This window comes from Onychostruthus taczanowskii, unplaced genomic scaffold (assembly GCF_017590055.1).
Source record: "Onychostruthus taczanowskii isolate IOZ18803 unplaced genomic scaffold, ASM1759005v1 scaffold6, whole genome shotgun sequence".
Classification (NCBI taxonomy): Eukaryota; Metazoa; Chordata; class Aves; order Passeriformes; family Passeridae; genus Onychostruthus; species Onychostruthus taczanowskii.
The window spans coordinates 3,581,253-3,599,251 of record NW_024503679.1 but is presented as its reverse complement, the minus strand read 5'-3'; the positions used below and the strand labels follow the sequence as shown (position 1 = coordinate 3,599,251).

General features: G+C 42.6%; 1 protein-coding gene across 1 annotated transcript; it reads left to right on the top strand.

The window, feature by feature from the left end:
• The first annotated feature begins 54 nt into the window (after positions 1 to 54).
• On the top strand, positions 55 to 17,891 carry FAN1 (FANCD2 and FANCI associated nuclease 1). Its single transcript, XM_041418300.1, has 14 exons — positions 55 to 124; positions 1,013 to 2,440; positions 4,651 to 4,791; positions 5,989 to 6,184; positions 6,500 to 6,733; positions 7,202 to 7,333; positions 8,424 to 8,532; positions 9,263 to 9,382; positions 10,187 to 10,351; positions 11,280 to 11,448; positions 14,053 to 14,156; positions 15,505 to 15,699; positions 16,102 to 16,230; positions 16,995 to 17,891. The coding sequence occupies exons 2-14, from the start codon at positions 1,135 to 1,137 to the stop codon at positions 17,130 to 17,132; spliced, it is 3,138 nt and encodes a 1,045-aa protein (XP_041274234.1). The 5' UTR covers positions 55 to 124; positions 1,013 to 1,134; the 3' UTR covers positions 17,133 to 17,891.
• The last annotated feature ends 108 nt before the right edge of the window (positions 17,892 to 17,999 follow it).

Below are 17,999 nucleotides of genomic sequence, written 5' to 3'. Positions count from 1 at the left end.
GCGAGGCAGCCCGCCATCGGCGCTGCATTGCTCAGGGCTGGCGGCGGGCGGGCCCGGCCCGGCCCGGCCCTCAGGGCGTGGCCTGGCCCGCACGGCTCGGGAACGGCGCGGGGCTGCGGTGCCGGTGCGTGGGAAGGGCGGGAGGCCGGGCCGGGCTGTGGGGGCTCCGGCCGGGCCCCTTTACCCGGGGGCTCGGCGGCCGAGGGGGGTCCCAGCGCGGGGAGGGGCGGGCGCGTCAGGATGGCAGCCCGGGAACCGCTCGGGAGCCTGGGCCCCGCCGCCCGCATCACCCGGAGAGCGGTGTGGAGCCGCCGGCTGCTCCTGGGCCCGGCCCTGGCACAGCTCGGCCCGGGCGCGCCGCGGGCTCGGGCACGCACGGCAGCCGTGAGGGTGGGGGCTGCAGGCAGCCCGGAGAGTGCTCTGGAAACGGGTGCTTGGCACCGAAAATAGTCTGTCAGTAGCAAACAAGACAATGATAAAATATTCCCAGCGACAGGGCGAGGAGCAATGGCCATAAACTAAAACACAAGAATTTTCACGTCAGCATGAGAAAGAACCACACACTGAGGGTGGCAGAGCACTGGGAGAGCTGCCCGGGGTGGTCATGGAGTCTCCCTCTCTGGAGACATTCCAAACCCACTTGGACGTGTTCCAGTGTCACCTGCTCCAGGTGATCCTGCCTGGGCAGGGGGATTGGGCTGGATGGTTTCCAGAGATGCCCTTCCAACCCTGACTGTTCTTGTGAAAATTAGAGAACTTACCTGTTTGAATTCCAGGTTCAGTTGCTGATGTAAATGCAAGCTTTAGGTTACTTTTCCATTTATTAAGCCGTTTAAAGGCAGCTGCAGTGCTCAGCTTGCCTGTGGTGTGCTTCCCTGCCTGGTAAGGCAAGCTAGAGGACAGTAGCATTGTAAGTTAAGGATTGCTTGACTTCTCTGCCTCTCTTCTGTTCATCTGTGTTGCATCTGGTACCTTGGAAGACCACTCATTCAATGTATTTTTTTATTTCAAGGCATGTCAGAGGATTACAGATGGAAAAGGAAAAGCCAAGGAAAGTGTTTTAAGTATTACAGAATAAAGAAATGTCGCCTGAATGGAGTAGTCTGTGCCACGTAATCACTGTGAAGTTTTGTAATGGCAGAAGCTAGGTCCTCAGGAATTAAAAGATCACGAATAAGTTTGTCACTCAGTAAAAATAAGAAGAAAAAAGAAACAACAAAAAAAGTGGAAGTTACGGGAACACCATCTACTCCTTCAGCATCACCCTCTATTACTTCCTTTTTTAACAATGCTCCCCCTGCCAAAGTTAGCTGTCCCATGTGTGGGCAATTGGTGCCAAGATATGGAATAAATAAGCACATTGATGAAACATGTCAGAGAAACTGTGGTGAGACTGGTACCATTGATGCTACTCTGAATTCTTTTAGGAATAAGAGCCCCCCAGCTGCAAATCTGAGCAATAATTCCAGCTCATATTTTTCAAAAAACTTCTCAAATCTAGAAACAAGTCCTTCCAAAAGTAATTTATTGAAAGCAGGAGGGAGTGCAGCACAACAAACTAGTCCTTATTTTAGCAAAAATGGTTCAGTCTTTAGTGTGAACAATGAATCCCAGGCTCGAACAGTTAGAACAGTTTCCTTGGGAAGCTTGTCTGCCAAGCTGTCCAGAAGATGCTCTCAGCAGGGAGGGAAACAGGTCCTGTGTGAAGAGAGCAACTCTTCACCTCCAGCTGTTCACAGTGCAAGTGCTGCAGCACCTGATGATGGTGATGATGGTGGTGAGATTGATGCTGCGCAGAGTTCTCAGAAAGAAAATCAGCCTTCTCAGAGAGAGCACCAGGAACAACATTTTCCAAAGAGGGAACCTGAATTTCAAAACAAAATAAACAAATGTAATCGAGAAGAGTTTGTGGATATGGTTCAAGTACAATTACTGGATGATAACAGTGATGACAAAAGGTTCCTGTCTTGTACAAGGAGCACCAAAGCAGAAAGCAGTTCTGGAGGTGGGACACTTAGTCCTGATAAATTTGAAACATCTCTAGCCACCCATACTTCAGCAGAGCTGACCAGTAATTTGGAAATGGAGACTCAGCCTCACACTGAGGTTACTCCTTCAAAGACAGAAGTGAATGGTGGGACAGAAAATTGCTGTAGCAGGGATGATGCAGAGGTACTTCCTGTGGAAGTTCTTGAAGACTTTAAGAATGACATGAACCATACTTTGTTAGAAACTGTGGAAAAGACAGAATCTCCGGTTTCCACTGGGGACATTCTTGACAAAATAGATGAGGTCCTCTCTGTGCCCAGCTCTCCTGGTCACCCATACTACCTCCAGAATTTTTTAGTAGTGCTGCGAGCAGTATTGCAGAATGAAGATGATGTCAGACTATTTAATGAACAAGATTTGAACATTATAACCAAGTTCTACAAATTATCAGGTATCTTTTTATTTTAAATACATTTCCACATTCCCTCTTGTAGTGGAACATTCTTGCATAGTTTTATGTGAGAAGTGCTATATCAATTGACCATGTAACTTGATGGATTTTTTTAAGGGAAGAAGCTCCTTCTTCTCAGTAGATGTACCCCTCAGTAACTTTTTTAAAAATAAACTCTGCTAATGTTGTTAGATACAGCTCCTGAGAGAATGGGGGGGACACAGCCTTACTCAGCCCTCCCAGCGGCCTGGCTTGCATCCTAATGGATCTGAGCTGGCCATGGACACGAGCAGCCAAACCTGGAGGGGTCTGCAGGTCACTCCAGACCAAAAGAATATTACAGTAGGGACATCTTGGAGCTTGATAATGCCTTGTTTAGCTTGTGGCAGTTAAAGGGAAATATATAGAGAAAGAAAGCAACAAAAGTCTTGTTACTGGCTCTTTGAGGCGAGCAGTAGGTGCACCTCATTTACATCCAAAGATCAGGAATAAACTCAGTTAGGCCAGTAGTGCATGCAGGCATTGGCTACTGTGACAAACACTAAAGGAGATGTTCAGGGTACACCTTCCCCATTTCCACACTCTGTTCCCTGGGTGTGAACAACACTGATCAGTAACAGGAGCTTGTTCTGATAGATAAAAGAGCTTCTTGTTTCTGTCTCAGTAGTGTGAGTTGGGAATGCAGAAAGAATTGCTGCAGAGCGGTGCTGATAAATCCATGTCTGCCCTGGATGTGAGGGTCACAGGTGAAACAACCTCTCTTTGCAGGGTAGGAAAGATGCAGCAGTTGAGCTGTGAAAAGTGAGAAGATAGCACTAAGTCAATAGATAACAAGTCCTGGACCACTGACAGATGGATGTCATTGCCTTCAAGAAATACCAGGCAGGATACTTTAAAAGTTCAGGTAGATGAGTTATCTGTCCCACATGAGAAGTTTCTACCCCTTTCAGTTATCATAACACAAAAAAAGTCAAGTCACACACCTGTTTAGTACTATGAAGTTGCTTGAATATAGATATTTTCCAGTATTTAATTATTTTCTGCTGAAATGTCTGCCATTCCTCAGTGAGATGTCTCTGACTCAGTGTAAGTTTATGAAGCTTATGAAATTATTATTGCAGCCCTGGTTTGATCAGTTCCATAGTCTGGAAATAGAATGTCCATGTGTTAACTTTTTTCTCCAGAATGATAAAAACCGGGGACAGACATTAAAGGACTTACAACCCCACAGAGAAAATGACAAACTTATATGTCTGAATGTAGTTCTGCCAGTGAACTGATTCTGGAAAGATTCTATTAAAGAAAAGGCTGAAAAAGTCTTACAAGGACAGGAGAATTGTTAAGTAAGCACTTAATGCTTATCTGCCAATTCTTAAGTATATCTAGGTTGGGTAGTGTTTCAGTGTTTTTTTATTAATGATCAGTTTCAGTTAAGCAGCAGCAGACAGGGGTAAAAAGTTTAGAAGTTAATGGGGGTTGAATTAAATATTCAGAAGGTTTTTGCATATAGTAATAATATCTAGACTATTTTTAGCTAAAAATTAATAAGCTATTTTGTTGAATTCAGCATTGTTAGTATTTAAAAACTCTTTCTAAAGGATACTTTAAAAGAATACTTCCCTGATAAAAATCAAATGAATAGGAGTTTTTTTTTTTTCTCATTGTTTTCTTTCAGTATATGTATTAGTATAATTTGGCTTATCTTTGGAAAAATAAGAACCTGAAGAATGCTGCACAGAGATGTATTCTGTGATTATGAAATTATTCTGTCAGACTGCAACTTCTTTTGTTCTCTAGCGTGAAATATTTGGCTACTGAATGATTGTTTAACAAAGCAAAAAGACCTATTTAACAACACAAAATGCAGGGTTGAAAAATGAAGTTCTCCTTTTCTATGAAACTAAATTTTTCTTGAAGGGTAAGCATGTCAAAGGCATTTTATTTTAGTAATGTACATTACCTACAAAACATGTAATATTTTTCCACCCACAAAACTTAAAGATTCTAATGAACTTATTAATTGCTTGGAAAGGTAAGTCTGGTATTTTGCCAAGTCTTCTTGTGAAACACAGGAAGATTTAAAATGTGTTTTAGAGAGTACAGTACCTGCATCAAAGTAATTTTTCTGGTTAATATGGTGATTGTGCCTAGTACTGTGTTTGGAATTTACTCTTCTTTTGGTCCTTCCCTGCTTTAAATAAAATTTGCAGTTGCTGGGCAGAAGTTGTATGTGAGACTTTTTCAACGCAAGCTGAACTGGTTAAAGGTGAACAAAATAGAGTATGGAGAGATAAGTGTGGATTTGTCACCGATAATTGAAGAACTGGCTGCAGCCAGATTCCTACAAACCGGTAAGGCCAGTGTTAACAAACCTTTAAAATACTACAAATAAAACCTCAAGTTGTGTCATGTTAGAGATCAATGCAGTACATGCTTGTCTGTGCCTTGGGAAGAGAACAGAGGAGCAGATTAAAGGCTTCAGGTAGATGAGTGGTCTTGTGAAAATACAAATAGTGCAGATTAGATATAGAGAACACCACCTTTTCTGAACAGCATTTTTTTATAACTCAACAGAATTTTTCATTTTTGCAGTTGTTTCTTCAATCTTTGCAGTTGTTTTGAAGTTGTAAAGGGTGTTCTTTTTGTGGTTATTCCCTTCCTTCAAAGCAGACCTGTGAAAAGGTCCAGAAGAAGGTGCAGGAGAATTTCAGGGTGAACCAGATAGCATTGTTAATTTTGAAGAACCTGATGCCTGTATAACTTAGGTCAAAGTTAGAAGGTACTTATATAGCTTGAGTTGTAAGATATGAATATAGCCTGATATAGCTACATAACCTGAATCATAACTTTTATACCTATATAACCCGAATCAGTATTTTTATAACTATATAAATTGATAGAAATAACTTTCTATACAGTGTAACAGAGTATGTGGTTAACTAGTTGCTTAATGCTGAACAGACAAAAAAGAAGAAAAAAAACCTTACCAGGTGGATAGCTTTAGAGATAGATAAATATAGTTAATGAGAAATTGGTAATGTAAAGCCAGTTAGCCACAAAATAAGAAATTTAGGCTGTTAGGACTAGACAGACCAAGGAACACCATAACTGCATGCTCCAAAACCAAGTTGAAAAGTTCAGCTGCGAAGAAGACTTTTGAACCCTTAATTAAAGACCCCCAATGGCCACTGAATTGGGGAGTTGCAAGCACAGTGCAAAAGAACTGTCTAACAACTATCAGATCATACCATGTAAATTAGTTCTGGTGTGTATGTGATGATGTTACAGTAACACAGTAACACTGAGCAACACTAACTGTATAAATATACCACAGCACTTGGTAAAGGTGAATGAGTTAGGTGGAGAAATCCTCTTCACCTGCAGCACTGCAATAAACAAATACCTGTTCTATGGACACCAGTCTGTGGGGTTTTATTGCCAGCCTACCTTTCGGGCACCAAACCTAAATCATTAGATTAGTACTAGGTTGTAGAACTGTGAGCTGTTGCTTGACACAATAATTTAACACTGGATAATTTTACTTGTAGAATCTGAATTGGAAGACCTGTGTGAAGGGTTGGATTTGCTTTCAGCCCCTGAGCTAAAAACACTGGCAAAAATCTTTCACTTGCCAAACCCAAATGGTCAGAAACAGCAACTCGTGGATGATTTTCTGAAGTTGTCAAAGCAGCGTTCAATCTTCAGCAGGAGTCAGGCTGGTATTGGGACAGTGATTTTAAAAAGGTAAATGCTTACAGCTAAGTTTTGCATGTGAATGGAAGTTGTGCTTCAAATGACTGAAATCTAGATGCATTTTCAAGAGAGGAATGCATTTAGTAAATTTATTAATAAAAAGGGTGACATTACATTTCCGTTCACAGTGAGTCAAAGAGAAGGGTAAATACTAAACTCCATAGTCTCTCTGCTTCTTTCAAGGAAAATCAAGTTTATACCGTAATTGGCTTGGAAAAAAGTCATTCTAATACTTCATTCACTATGTTTTAGTTTTTACAAGTCATGGTAAAAACCATGTTACAATATTTTTATTTGTCCTTCCAGGGTGAAGGAGCTGGCTGGAAAATGTGTCAGGGTCTGCAGAGGCGCTCGGGCTGTCTTTTCCCGAATCCTGCTGCTGTTTTCACTGCCTGAGTCGCTGGAGGAGGAAGAAGCTGGCAGTGCTGGTCAAGGCCTGCTCTCCACAGTCCTTAGGGCAAACATGGGGCATATGGTGTTCCCCAGTTACACAGTAAACAGGAAAACACAGGTCTTCCAGGACAGAGAGGATCTCATCAGGTAGGGAGAGCTTTGGCAACTTGGAAATCTGTTCATTTCTAGAAGAGCTTTACTGCAGCACTTGTGCAGGCAAATAAGAATTCAGATGTAGAACTCCAGATGTAAATATGTAGAAGTGCTAATTTTGCAATTATTTTAAATACATTTTTGTATTGAGGTAGGACTTGTAAGTCATAGTGGCTTGCATTTTGAAACAAAATAGCTTATTTATTTGATTCATGGTCATCTGATGAAAGCTGTTTCTTCATTTGCTGTGCTGATTCTGAGCTAAACAAAAATTATATTCTCTAGTGTTTTGTAAATTTAAACATAATGTGCCCTGCTAGTTTAAACTCTGCTAATCCTACAAGATTAAGAATAAAGATGGCTGCATGGTTCAATGTCTTTAGAGACTGTAAGGGAAAGATTTTTTTTCTTTCAACTGTAGATGCTTTGCAAGTGTAATAAAGTTGTGAATTTTTACCACAGGTTTGCAACTGCTGTTCATCTGTCAAATGATATAGCCACTGCAATGGTAAATGGGAACTGGGAAGAAGCTAATAATCTCTACTTGTATGCTAAAGAAACCTGGAGTGAACTGAAGAATCACCCCTCTCTGAGGTACTGCACTGGAAACTGTAAAGTGTGTTATCTTACCTTGGTACTTTTCCTTTGGAGAGAGGCTTATCAACTAGAGATGTTATTTAAACCTGATAAAGCAAGAGACTTTAATGCTCTTGAAAACTTGGAGCTTCCTGATTGTTTAGCTTTTAAGTTACAATATGAAAAGACCTTTTTTATAAAATCTTGGGAAAGAATTGGTAGGCATGGATATAGCACTAAACCAGTTCTGTTCTATGTGCCAGTGCAGGAGAACAAGAGTCTTATTTTTCCCTTGTCACAGTTGTTTTTTAAATGGCTTTCAAACAAATGGCAATAAGCAGAAATTAAAATTGACTGTGAACAAAAGATGTTGCAAATGTTATGGGAAAACATGCTGGGTTGTTCACGTCTTTAGATTTCCAAGTGGGTGTTGCTCAGGAAATGTTTCTGAGTATCTGGGACCTGAAATAACACTTACTGGGTTTGAAGTGTTCTTCATCAGTTTTTCTTTTAATTATTTTGTTTTCTGGCTTAATGATACACCATAAGGTAAAGCCTTATGTTTGGCATCATATTAAATTCCATGGCAAGTGATTTAAGCTAACATTCATAGAGGATCATATGGAGGTCTGTTCCATTTTACACTGAAGACAGTGGAAAAATCTATTTTGATCTTAAAAAGACACTCAAATGTCCTGAAATACAGAGGTGCCTGCTGAAAAGATGTTGGTCTTCTTTTATGGCAGGAAATTCCTGTTTGAGTGCTTTTCTTTTGTTCAGCTTTGTTTCTGAGGTGGAACTGCTGACTTATGAGAATGAATTGGTAACAAAATATGATGTAGTAAGTTGCTGTTCTGCATCTGTTTTAAAACTGATTAACTGATAATTCTACTGGTGTTGAAACTACAATATGCTGTGCAAGTGCAGCTTGCACCTGCTCCCTAAGCCAAACTACTGCCTTACCTTTGGGTTCTTGACTTTGCAGCTGGGATACTCATTTCAGATCAGTTTGGATATATAAATCATTTGGTTTGGTAAATGCTTTAGATATAAGTATTCTTAGTAAACTGACATCATTAAATTGATCTGAAGTGCTCTTATTTTTCAGCTATCACAGAGTTTTACCTGATTACCTGCGACGTTTCACAGTTGGCTGGGTGTACACAAGAATCCTTTCTCAAGGAGTTGAGATTCTGCAGAGACTTCACAAGTATAAGGTAAAGTGGTGAGGTGACTAGAAATATGTGCTTAATTTTTGTACATCACTTTACATTTCTGATGTGGCTGGAAAATGGTGGTGATGTTTGCCAAGGCTTGCTACAGTTCTAGTAACAAATTGCTTTTAAGGGAAAAGTGCCCCCTTTTTGTGCTGCTTTAGAAAGTTTTAAATTGTTTTTGATTTCTGCTTATGCTTTGATGATTTACCATATGTAATACACCATAAAACTATTGTTGAGATATGCTTGTTTCTTTATATAAAAATACCTGTATTTCACTAGATTTAGCTATTGCTTTTAAATAAGAAAAATCTTGAAAGAGAAGTCTTCTAGAAATCCCTGCTTCTTCCTTAGGGAATTAACATCTCCAAAGGCCTCTGACTTACGTGTTAAAGTAAATCAGATTATTTTGAAAAAGACTTCACTTCTGCAACAAAGCAACAAGTAATACTTAAGATATTTTTCATATACAATAAGAGATACAGAAAGGATAAAAATGCTGTATTTTTGCAGTTAACCTTGAAGTTTACATAAAAATATCTCTATTCTAGAGTTTTTAAGATACACGTATGGATCTGAAATGTGTATTTTGGGTCGTGGAGTAAAAAGTAGGTTTGGATTGTCCAGAGAAAAAGTTTCTGTACTACTCATTAATTAGAAGGGAAAGTGACAAGCTAATTGAACTTGGTTTTGTAACCCAGTTAACAAAGGTACAATCCCATTGCTACAGGAAGCAGTGCAGCAGCTGCAGAGCCTCCTGGCCCAGGATGTGTATTGTGCTGACAGCAGAGGGAGATGGTGGGATCGGCTGGCTCTGAATTTACATCAGCACTTGAAAAACACTAAGAAGGTATCTTCAAAACTGCTGCTGGCAAACTGGAAACACTGCAGGCATTGTCTGAAACGATTTTTTACAAGTATTTCTTGTGGAAAGAACAGTGGAGTATAATCTCCTAAAAATGCAGATTTTGTTGGGAATCCTGAGGTCAGACAACCAGTTTCAACTAAGAAAGTGAATCCACTTCCTTAATCTTATACTGATCAGTAGAAATTGAGAGGAATTTTTTTTTACTTTACTAGTATAAATTTGAATCCAGAAGCCTCCTTGTGCAAAATGTTACTCATTGGTTAGAGCTTCACCACTCAGTTAGCAAGGTGGCCCTGTTCTTACACTCGCATGTTTGGGCTTAAATCAATTGCTCTTGAGCAGAGGGGTGTGCAGGGGTCTCAGTGAGTTGTTGTGTCCCCTTGTGTTTGCCAGGCCATTGGCTGCATCCAGAGGGGGCTGGCGGACCCGTGCAGGGGTCTCAGTGAGTTGTTGTGTCCCCTTCTTTGCCAGGCCATCGGCTGCATCCGGAGGGGGCTGGCAGACCCGTGCAGGGGTCTCAGTGAGTTGTTGTGTCCCCTTCTTTGCCAGGCCATCAGCTGCATCCCAAGGGGGCTGGCAGACCCGTGCAGGGGTCTCAGTGAGTTGTTGTGTGTCCCCTTCTTTGGCAGGCCATCGGCTGCATCCAGAGGGGCTGGCAGACCCGTGCAGGGGTCTCAGTGAGTTGTTGTGTCCCTTTCTTTGCCAGGCCATCGGCTGCATCCGGAGGGGGCTGGCAGACCCGTGCAGGGGTCTCAGTGAGTTGTTGTGTCCCCTTGTGTTTGCCAGGCCATCGGCTGCATCCGGAGGGGGCTGGCAGACCCGGCCGTGCGCACCGGGCACCGCCTGTCGCTGTGCCAGCGCGCCCTGCGCATCAGGGACTCGCCCAGCTGCAAGCAGTTCCAGGGCCTGCTGCAGGACCTGCCCCTGCTCACAGTGCAGGATGTCACTCACGTAAGCAGGGGAGCACCAGCTCCTGAGCTCTTCTACTTCAGACAAGGAAAAGGCATCTGGGAGAGTTGTTACAAGCTGTGCACCGGCCTCTGACTGACATGGTGCAGGAAAAGGAATACAAATGTGTTTCTAAAACAAAAGCCTCTTGTAAGCAAATACTTCTGCATTGGTCAGCTTCTTAGCTGAAGTCAGTCAGCTGTACACTGATCTAATTTGCATTGCTTTATATTTGTTATGGATGTGATCATCCATAAACTCCGCTAATTTATCAGTAATGCCCTCAGAGCCTTTCTGGCTGAAGAGTCTGATCAGATCAGTGCATTGCCTCTGGTGGCTGCAGACCAAGCATTCTGTGTGCTGCAGAAAGTAATAATAACCTTAGTATGTTGTCAACATTAGATTAATGGCTAAAAAAGTGCCACTGTTCTTTTAGAACCTTTGGAAGTTATGCACTCTAAATATGTGTTATGCAAATATTCAGCGTGGGGCACTTGCATCATATTAGAACAGATTTTTTAAAAGTCTGTCTTTTCCTTACCATTGTAAAGATAATTCTGTCCGGGCAAAATCAGAGCAGAGCCTCACTTCCTCTCTCAGCCTCCTCACCACATGTCTCCCTGCAGCCCTTCTTTGTCTCAGCCCAGAGTCTGTCTCCTCACTTTTCTGTGGTTTTCCTCCTGGTCCTGCATATAGAAGGGCTGCATTCCCATCTGCCCAGAATTTTTTCTAGACATTTATTTTCTTAAAAATGTGCCGGTTTATAAAAGCTAAAGGGGATGATTTCACAGGAATGACAAGTTAAATTTTATTCAGTGGATTTTTTGGAAACAAATCTAGTTCTGATTTTAAGAAAACTGAAAAGAGGATTTTGGGCTAAAGCTTTTTAAACGTGATGCTGGAAAGTAACCAAATGTTTTAATATGTTCAGGTTACAATCAGTGGAAAGATGTGTCCTCAGGCGGGAATGGGAAAATCTGTGTTTCTCATGGAGGATACTGGTGATGGAGAAGGAGGCCAAGACTGCAGTGTATCCACAGTCATGTGCTCAGTTGAGGAGCTGGCATTAACTCATTACAGGAGGAACGGTTTCGATCAGGGTAACAGTACTGTTGGTCTGGGGATATTTGGCAGTAAAATAACTGTGGGAGTAAGTAAAGAAATTATTTACTAATTGGTTTAGTTAATAGACCAGCTTTAGCTGATTTCCTTAGACCAAATTTTGGGTTGCTTCTGTTTTCTTCCCAAACACCTCTAATACACCACTTCCTTACCAAAGTGCTCTAACACATATTTTTAACCTGATCTGCTTTAATGATTTGCTGCCTTTGTTTACCAAAGGTGGTTTTGAAATGTATTAGGAAAAACCCCAGTGTTTTTTCTTCATCTACACAGAAAATCACTTACTTTGCCTTCTTTACTATTGCTCAGCTAAAGGTAGAACAATTTAGGTTAAAATGCTTGCATTATCCTTTAAGGGAGTGTCACTAAGGAAATGTAAGCCTCCACTGATTCTTGGTACTAGATGACCATGAGAACAGGATATACCAATAGCACAACACTGCAGGATTTTTTGAAAAGGCTCTATTAGTAGTATTTAGTGTATTTTTACAATTTAGGAATTATGAAAAGCCATCAGCTAGTGAGAATATATAGGTCTGTTTTACAGGAAAAAAGCAAAATACAAAAAGGTAGGCAAGTTATTTTTGAAGATAAAATTTGTACCTTTCTATAAAATATATATTTTAATATAGTTTAATTTTATTGATAACACTGTTGCAGCAAAAGTGGCCATATCAGAAAAAGGTAAACAGGAAGGGAACATTATTTAGAATTTGGGATAATTGTGCTGAAATCTCCATTCAGTTCCTCACTCCCACCCACTCACCATTGGTCTTCTTGGCTCAGTACAGTTGTGAGCACACAGTGGCCATGTGTGATTTAGTGATGATCTGGAATGCCCATACCAGTTCCATGCACACACCCCAGCACAGTCATCCTCTCTCATATCTATGAGGTATCCTGCATGTATAATGCTCATACACTGTATTGCATGGTATATAACAACATCCATATTCTGGGATCTGTATGTGTGCTGTGTAACATTACATATACTGCTATAGATAATGTACTGTACTAACAGACTAATCACAAACACACCTCACAGAGTGGCTGAGGGAGCTCTGGGGGTCACCTTGTCCAACCCTCAGCTCAAGAGCCAACTCTCCCAAACCGTGTCCTGCTTTAGAGTATCCCCAAGGAGGGTGAGTCCACAGCCTCTCTGGGCAGCCTGTACCACTGCTTCATCACCTTCACAGTGAAAAAGTATATATGTATGTGTTTGCATACATAGACATATGCATGCATATATATGTCATACATAGATATGTCTCCCTAGGTTCATATATATATAAATGTTCATAGAATCACAGAACCGCTGAATGGTTTGGGTTGGGAGGGCTCACAGTGGGCTCATCTGGTCCAGCCTCCCTGCTCAAGCAGAGTCATTCCAGAGCACATGGCACAGGATTGTTGTGGAATGGCTCCAGTGAGGGAGACTCCACAGTGTCTCTGGCAGCCTGTTCTGTGCACAGCACATCATGTAGAAGGCAGTCAGGTTCAACAGGCATTATTTAGCTGTAGTGAATCCATGCTGACCACTCGTGATCACCTTCTTGTCATCCATGTGGACAGAGATGACCATCAGGATGAGGCACTCTGTCACCTTTCCAGGGAGTGAGGTGAGGCTGACTGCTCAGGACTTCCCTGGGTCCTCCTTTCCCTTTCTGCAGAATGGGTGATGTTTGTTTTCTCCTGGCACCTCTCCTGGTGGCCACCACCTTCCAAAGATGATGGTGAGTGGCCTCACCACGGTGTCTGCCTGCTCTCAGCACCTCTGGCTGAGCCCCTCAGGGCCCATGGACTCGTGGATGTCAAGTTTGCCTTGGTGTTCTCTAAGCCAGCTCTCCCAAACCAAGGGAAGGTTTTCCAGCATTTCTTTCCCCAGGTCTCCTGGGTCAGAGGTCCTTGAGAGCTGGTCTTGGCAGTGAAGACCAATGCAAGGAAAGTGTTCCAGAGCCCTGCTGTTTGTGTCCCCCTCCATTTAGCAGCAGGCCCACATTAGCCTGAATTTTCCTTTTGGTGTTGAGGAATTTGAAGAAGCCCTCCTTGGTGTCCTTGACATGTTGCTTTCACATGCTCATCTATGTGCATGAACATATAAACATATAGGAGCACATGTATACATGCATGAACACACATGTATTTGCAAATATAAATACGTATATATATAAAGGCATAATATAAAATATTTACAATAAAATAGAACAGGTACATAGAATAATATTTTATACAAGAATCAAATTATATACTATAAATGTATGTCATGTCTTGAATATATTATATATTATCATCCATATAGTATCTTTTTTTTAATGTTAAAAAAAGTTGTGTATTGAAAAATTAGCCCAGTAAGCTTTGTGGGGGCCAGGCAGGGATGGAAACTGCTGCAGCTGAAGGCCCCTGGCCTGGGAGCAGCAGCCTTGGGGAATGGGGCAGAATGAGCTGCATTTGCAGCTGACACCAGCTGGCCATGAACCTGAACGTGGCATATTTCTGCTTTGGGTCGTCATGGTTCAGTACCTCTTCATGTGACATTGCTGTAGAAATTAATGTTTCCATTTTTATTAAACTCTGCCTTTTAGGTATTCATGGAGAAGGCTCAACATTTATTACACTGTATGGGATTCTAATGTGGGATATCATTTTCATGGATGACATACCTGACGTGTTCAGAAATTCCTATCAGGTAATTTTGAAAAGCTTCCTTTAGTTAATTTGTTTTCCCATGACTGTAGACTCAATAACCATGTTAAAATCTTATTTGGGGTTAGATTAACATTTTATTCTGAGGGATTTTCTAGACAGATCTTGGTGTTTCCTTCATCTTATTATTTGTTATATTTGGTTTACTGCCAAGGCCTCCTCAGTAACCAGTTGCTGTGTCAGACTGGATTCACAGTCAGGGAGGGTGGGATTGGTCTGGCTAAATGCTTGTGTCCTGTAGCTGAGCTCGCTGGGCAAGGTGTCCTTGATAGGCAGTGGAGAAACACTGCTCTGCCCCAGGCTAGTTCCTCTCCTTGGAAGATGACATATTCCATTGGATAAAAAAAAAAAAAAAAGTCCTATTGCTTTTCAATAGCCTTATTTTTAAACTCGGGTTTGTTAACACCCCCACCCACCCCACCATTTTTTTGGGATCATCCCTCCTTTTTGACAAAGAAAGAAGCAAGCACACAACATTACACAGCCCTCTCCAACAGCTCCCTGTAACACCTGAGGGTCAGTGATTCCAGGTGAATTTGTGGCTTTATTTTTCTTCACCATTTCAAGCAGAAGTCCTTGTGGCTGAGCTGAAAACCAACAGGTTCACGAGTAGGACAGGAAGGGGACAGCTGTAACTCCAAAGACCATACAAAGCTGAAATGGAATTCATACAAATAGCTCTTCTTGTTGTCCTTGTTAATGCAGAGCAAAACTGTCATGATACTCGGGCATCAACAGTGATGAGCTCACACCTGATTCCATCCAGCATTCCTAGGCTGTTTTTTGTGGGATTATGTGTGGCAGCCATTTGTGTAAGGCTGTTTCTTCTGGCCCTCCATGCTCAGCAGTCAAAGCTGTATTGCTGCAGGGGCTTTTCACACCCTGAGCGTCCAGCGCTGTCCCGGGGCTCTTCCTGTGGCCGCTGGAGGAGCCGCCCCAGCTTCATCACGGCTTTGTTCTTTCACCTCAGACTGCTCACTGTGCCTGAGCAGTCTTGATCCTGATTCCAGATCTGCCTGGAACCTTACTGCTCAGAGCACTGGGAATGCACAGGATTCTTTGTCTGTTAAAGGAAACCTCTGTCTAGAGTTCAAAACAACAGAGCAGAGGCTGAGATGTGGCCAGTGTTTGTGGCACTGGCACTGGGTGTTAAAACATATGCAATTTTTTCCCCATTTAATAAATATTTATATTGTGGGCATGTTCAAGATAAATGAGCTCAGTGTTTGATTGACTTTGTAGTTAAGCAAAATATTAAGTGGGACACTGTCATTCTGGGAACAGCTGCTGTGGTGGCAGTTCCTGAGAGCTGTATTTACCTTTTCATCCAGACATCCCCCCTGGATTTATACACTGACAGCTTCTATGAGAACAGGAGGGCTGTCATCGAGGCCAGACTCCAGCAGCTTCACACAGCTTCCTCGGAGACGCTGGCAGAGTTGGTTGCTGATGTCTGGACCACTCAAGAGGGAAAAGCAGCAGCCCTGGTTAACTGGGGACGTTTTATTTCCCTCCAGCAAGTCCAGGTAAGTGGCTGTTGCCCAGCATGGGCACTCCAATTAGACTTGACATTCAATTACACATGGCCCTAGTGTGCTCATAGGTTGTATTGAGGCGCTGAGCCATGGCAGATGGAGAGTGGTGGGAGGGAGAAATTGGAATTAGGGATTATTGTGCTGAAGTCTCTCCACGGGTAGAGTTACAATTTTCTCATATGGTCACTTTTCCTGTAATAGTAGCTGAGAACACAGCAGGAAAATTGATGTAAAAAACATCTACTTATGTTTCTTGTTATGTTTCTTGAGACTAAACCAAGAGCTGAGGTGGGCCATCCAGTATTCTTGGAACAGTATTCTTGTGAGGGCTGGGAAATGGTTCTGCGGGAAATTAAAACCAACCCAAACCAAGTAGCAAACCTTCTCTTGCAGAGCCTGGTCTCTTGCCTTGGAGGAACGTTCCTGAGCGGTGTTTTCCGGCGGCTTTCCAGGGACCTGCGGCACTGCCGGGGCGGCCTGCCCGACCTGCTGGTGTGGCGCTCCCACAGCCGCCGCTTCAAGGTGTGTGGGGAGCACGGAACACCCGGGGCTCAGCTGCCTTCCCTGCTGTAAAACCCTGCGCTTGTCAGCCCACACCAATGGTAATTTCCTGTGGCTCTGGGGCTGCCCTGCCCCATGGAGCACTGGGTGATTATCTGCTCCTCCAGCGGCTGTGCCGGAGCTTTAGTGGGCGTAGGGAGCAGACACGCTCAGCACTGCCTAAGGTTGGTGTAGAAAAAGTCTTTGATTAATTGTAATCTAAGGCAGCTCTTACAATCAGCCACACATTGACTGTTGTTAGCAAGGAGTTCTACTGGCACCACTTAGGTGAAATATGGACTGTTTGAGTCTACAGCTGTGTCTGTGTCTGCTACAGAGATTGAGTAAACAGTCATGGATGGTGCCTTGCACAGTAGTGGAGTAGCTACTAGAACACTACTGGACATCTCATCTGTTGGAGCAGCTTGTTATGTGTTTATGATACAGAGCTGAATAGCAGAAATTAGTTCTCTAGAACACCTGAATAAGTTGCTGTCAGTATGAGACATCTTCATTCAAGAGGGCTTCTGTTTCTGTTTAGGTGGATATTTAATAAAATTTCTTTCTCTTACAGTTAAATTTTGAAATATGGGGTAATAATTCAGCACCCACTGGACCTTCCATTGTGCTAAGATCTCTATTATTTTTGTTGCAAATAACAGCCATTAAAAAAATTTCTTTTGTGGGAGCTATTGATCCTCAGTTCTTCCAGGGACACACTTCTAACCATGCCCCTTTCCTTGCAGCTGGTGGAGGTGAAGGGCCCCAACGACCGCCTGTCTCCCAAGCAGATGCTGTGGCTGAGTGAGCTGCACCAGCTGGGGGCTGCAGTGGAGGTTTGCCACGTGCAGGACGTTGGAGGCAAGAGCAAACGCCTCAGCTGACAGAGGTTGGATCATGTGGGGCACTCGGCTGTTCTTACAGAAACAGGTAGCACACACCAATGGCTGCTGCTGCTGCTTATTAAAAATAGTTTCTTCTAAAAGTCTGGTTTCTTGGAACATTGCCATAGTCCTTTTTAGCACAAAACATTCTAAAATGTAATTTGAGAAAGCTGTCAGTATGATTTACCGCATGTCACTTCATGTTCAGAAGAGGAGAGTCCTTCCCTTCTCTCCACAATTCCTGACTTATTCTCTGAGGTAATCTGGGGTTTGCCCAGCAGGGAGGAAGAGCTGCCTTCACACTGGTACACCCTCAGAACATCCCTACAATACAGAAACTGGGCCATCAGGTCCTGCTCATTTGCTTGGTGCCCTTGTGGCCTAAATTCATTATGTTGGACAGGTGAGTTCAGCCCCTTGCCAGGACTGTCCGGTCCAGTGTGCTTCTCTGCCTGTGCCCACTTACCATTATGTATTTGAATTTGCACTTGCACATAAACAGATACAGGTGTCAGAGAGTAGGGCACAAAGCATTAATGCTGTTCTAATGTGTATGAAAGGAGAATTTATTTAACAGCCCCTTGTGTTGTATCTGTATTAGCTGTGTAAAGGAACATACTTGACAGGAGTTGGTCAGTGCCAAGATGACCACATTCAGTATAGTCAGTTCTGCCCCACATAAATTGATGAGTTTGCTCATTCAGCAGTATGTCAGTCAGTTGGAAATAAAAAGATGAATTCCCTTTTAAGACACCAAAATCCCGTGGGTTTCTCTTAATTTTAACACACAGCCAACATCTTTTCTCTGGACATTTCATCCTCTTACTAAGTTCCCTGTTATGAGAAATTCTGATCACCATGCAAACT

Excerpts from the sequence above, each read along its gene's own strand:
- FAN1 (XM_041418300.1), top strand. The coding sequence starts at position 1,135 with ATGGCAGAAGCTAGGTCCTCAGGAATTAAAAGATCACGAATAAGTTTG. Across the intron at positions 7,334-8,423 it reads AAGAATCACCCCTCTCTGAG|CTATCACAGAGTTTTACCTG; the intron begins GTACTGCACTGG and ends CTTATTTTTCAG. Across the intron at positions 16,231-16,994 it reads CCCACAGCCGCCGCTTCAAG|CTGGTGGAGGTGAAGGGCCC; the intron begins GTGTGTGGGGAG and ends CTTTCCTTGCAG.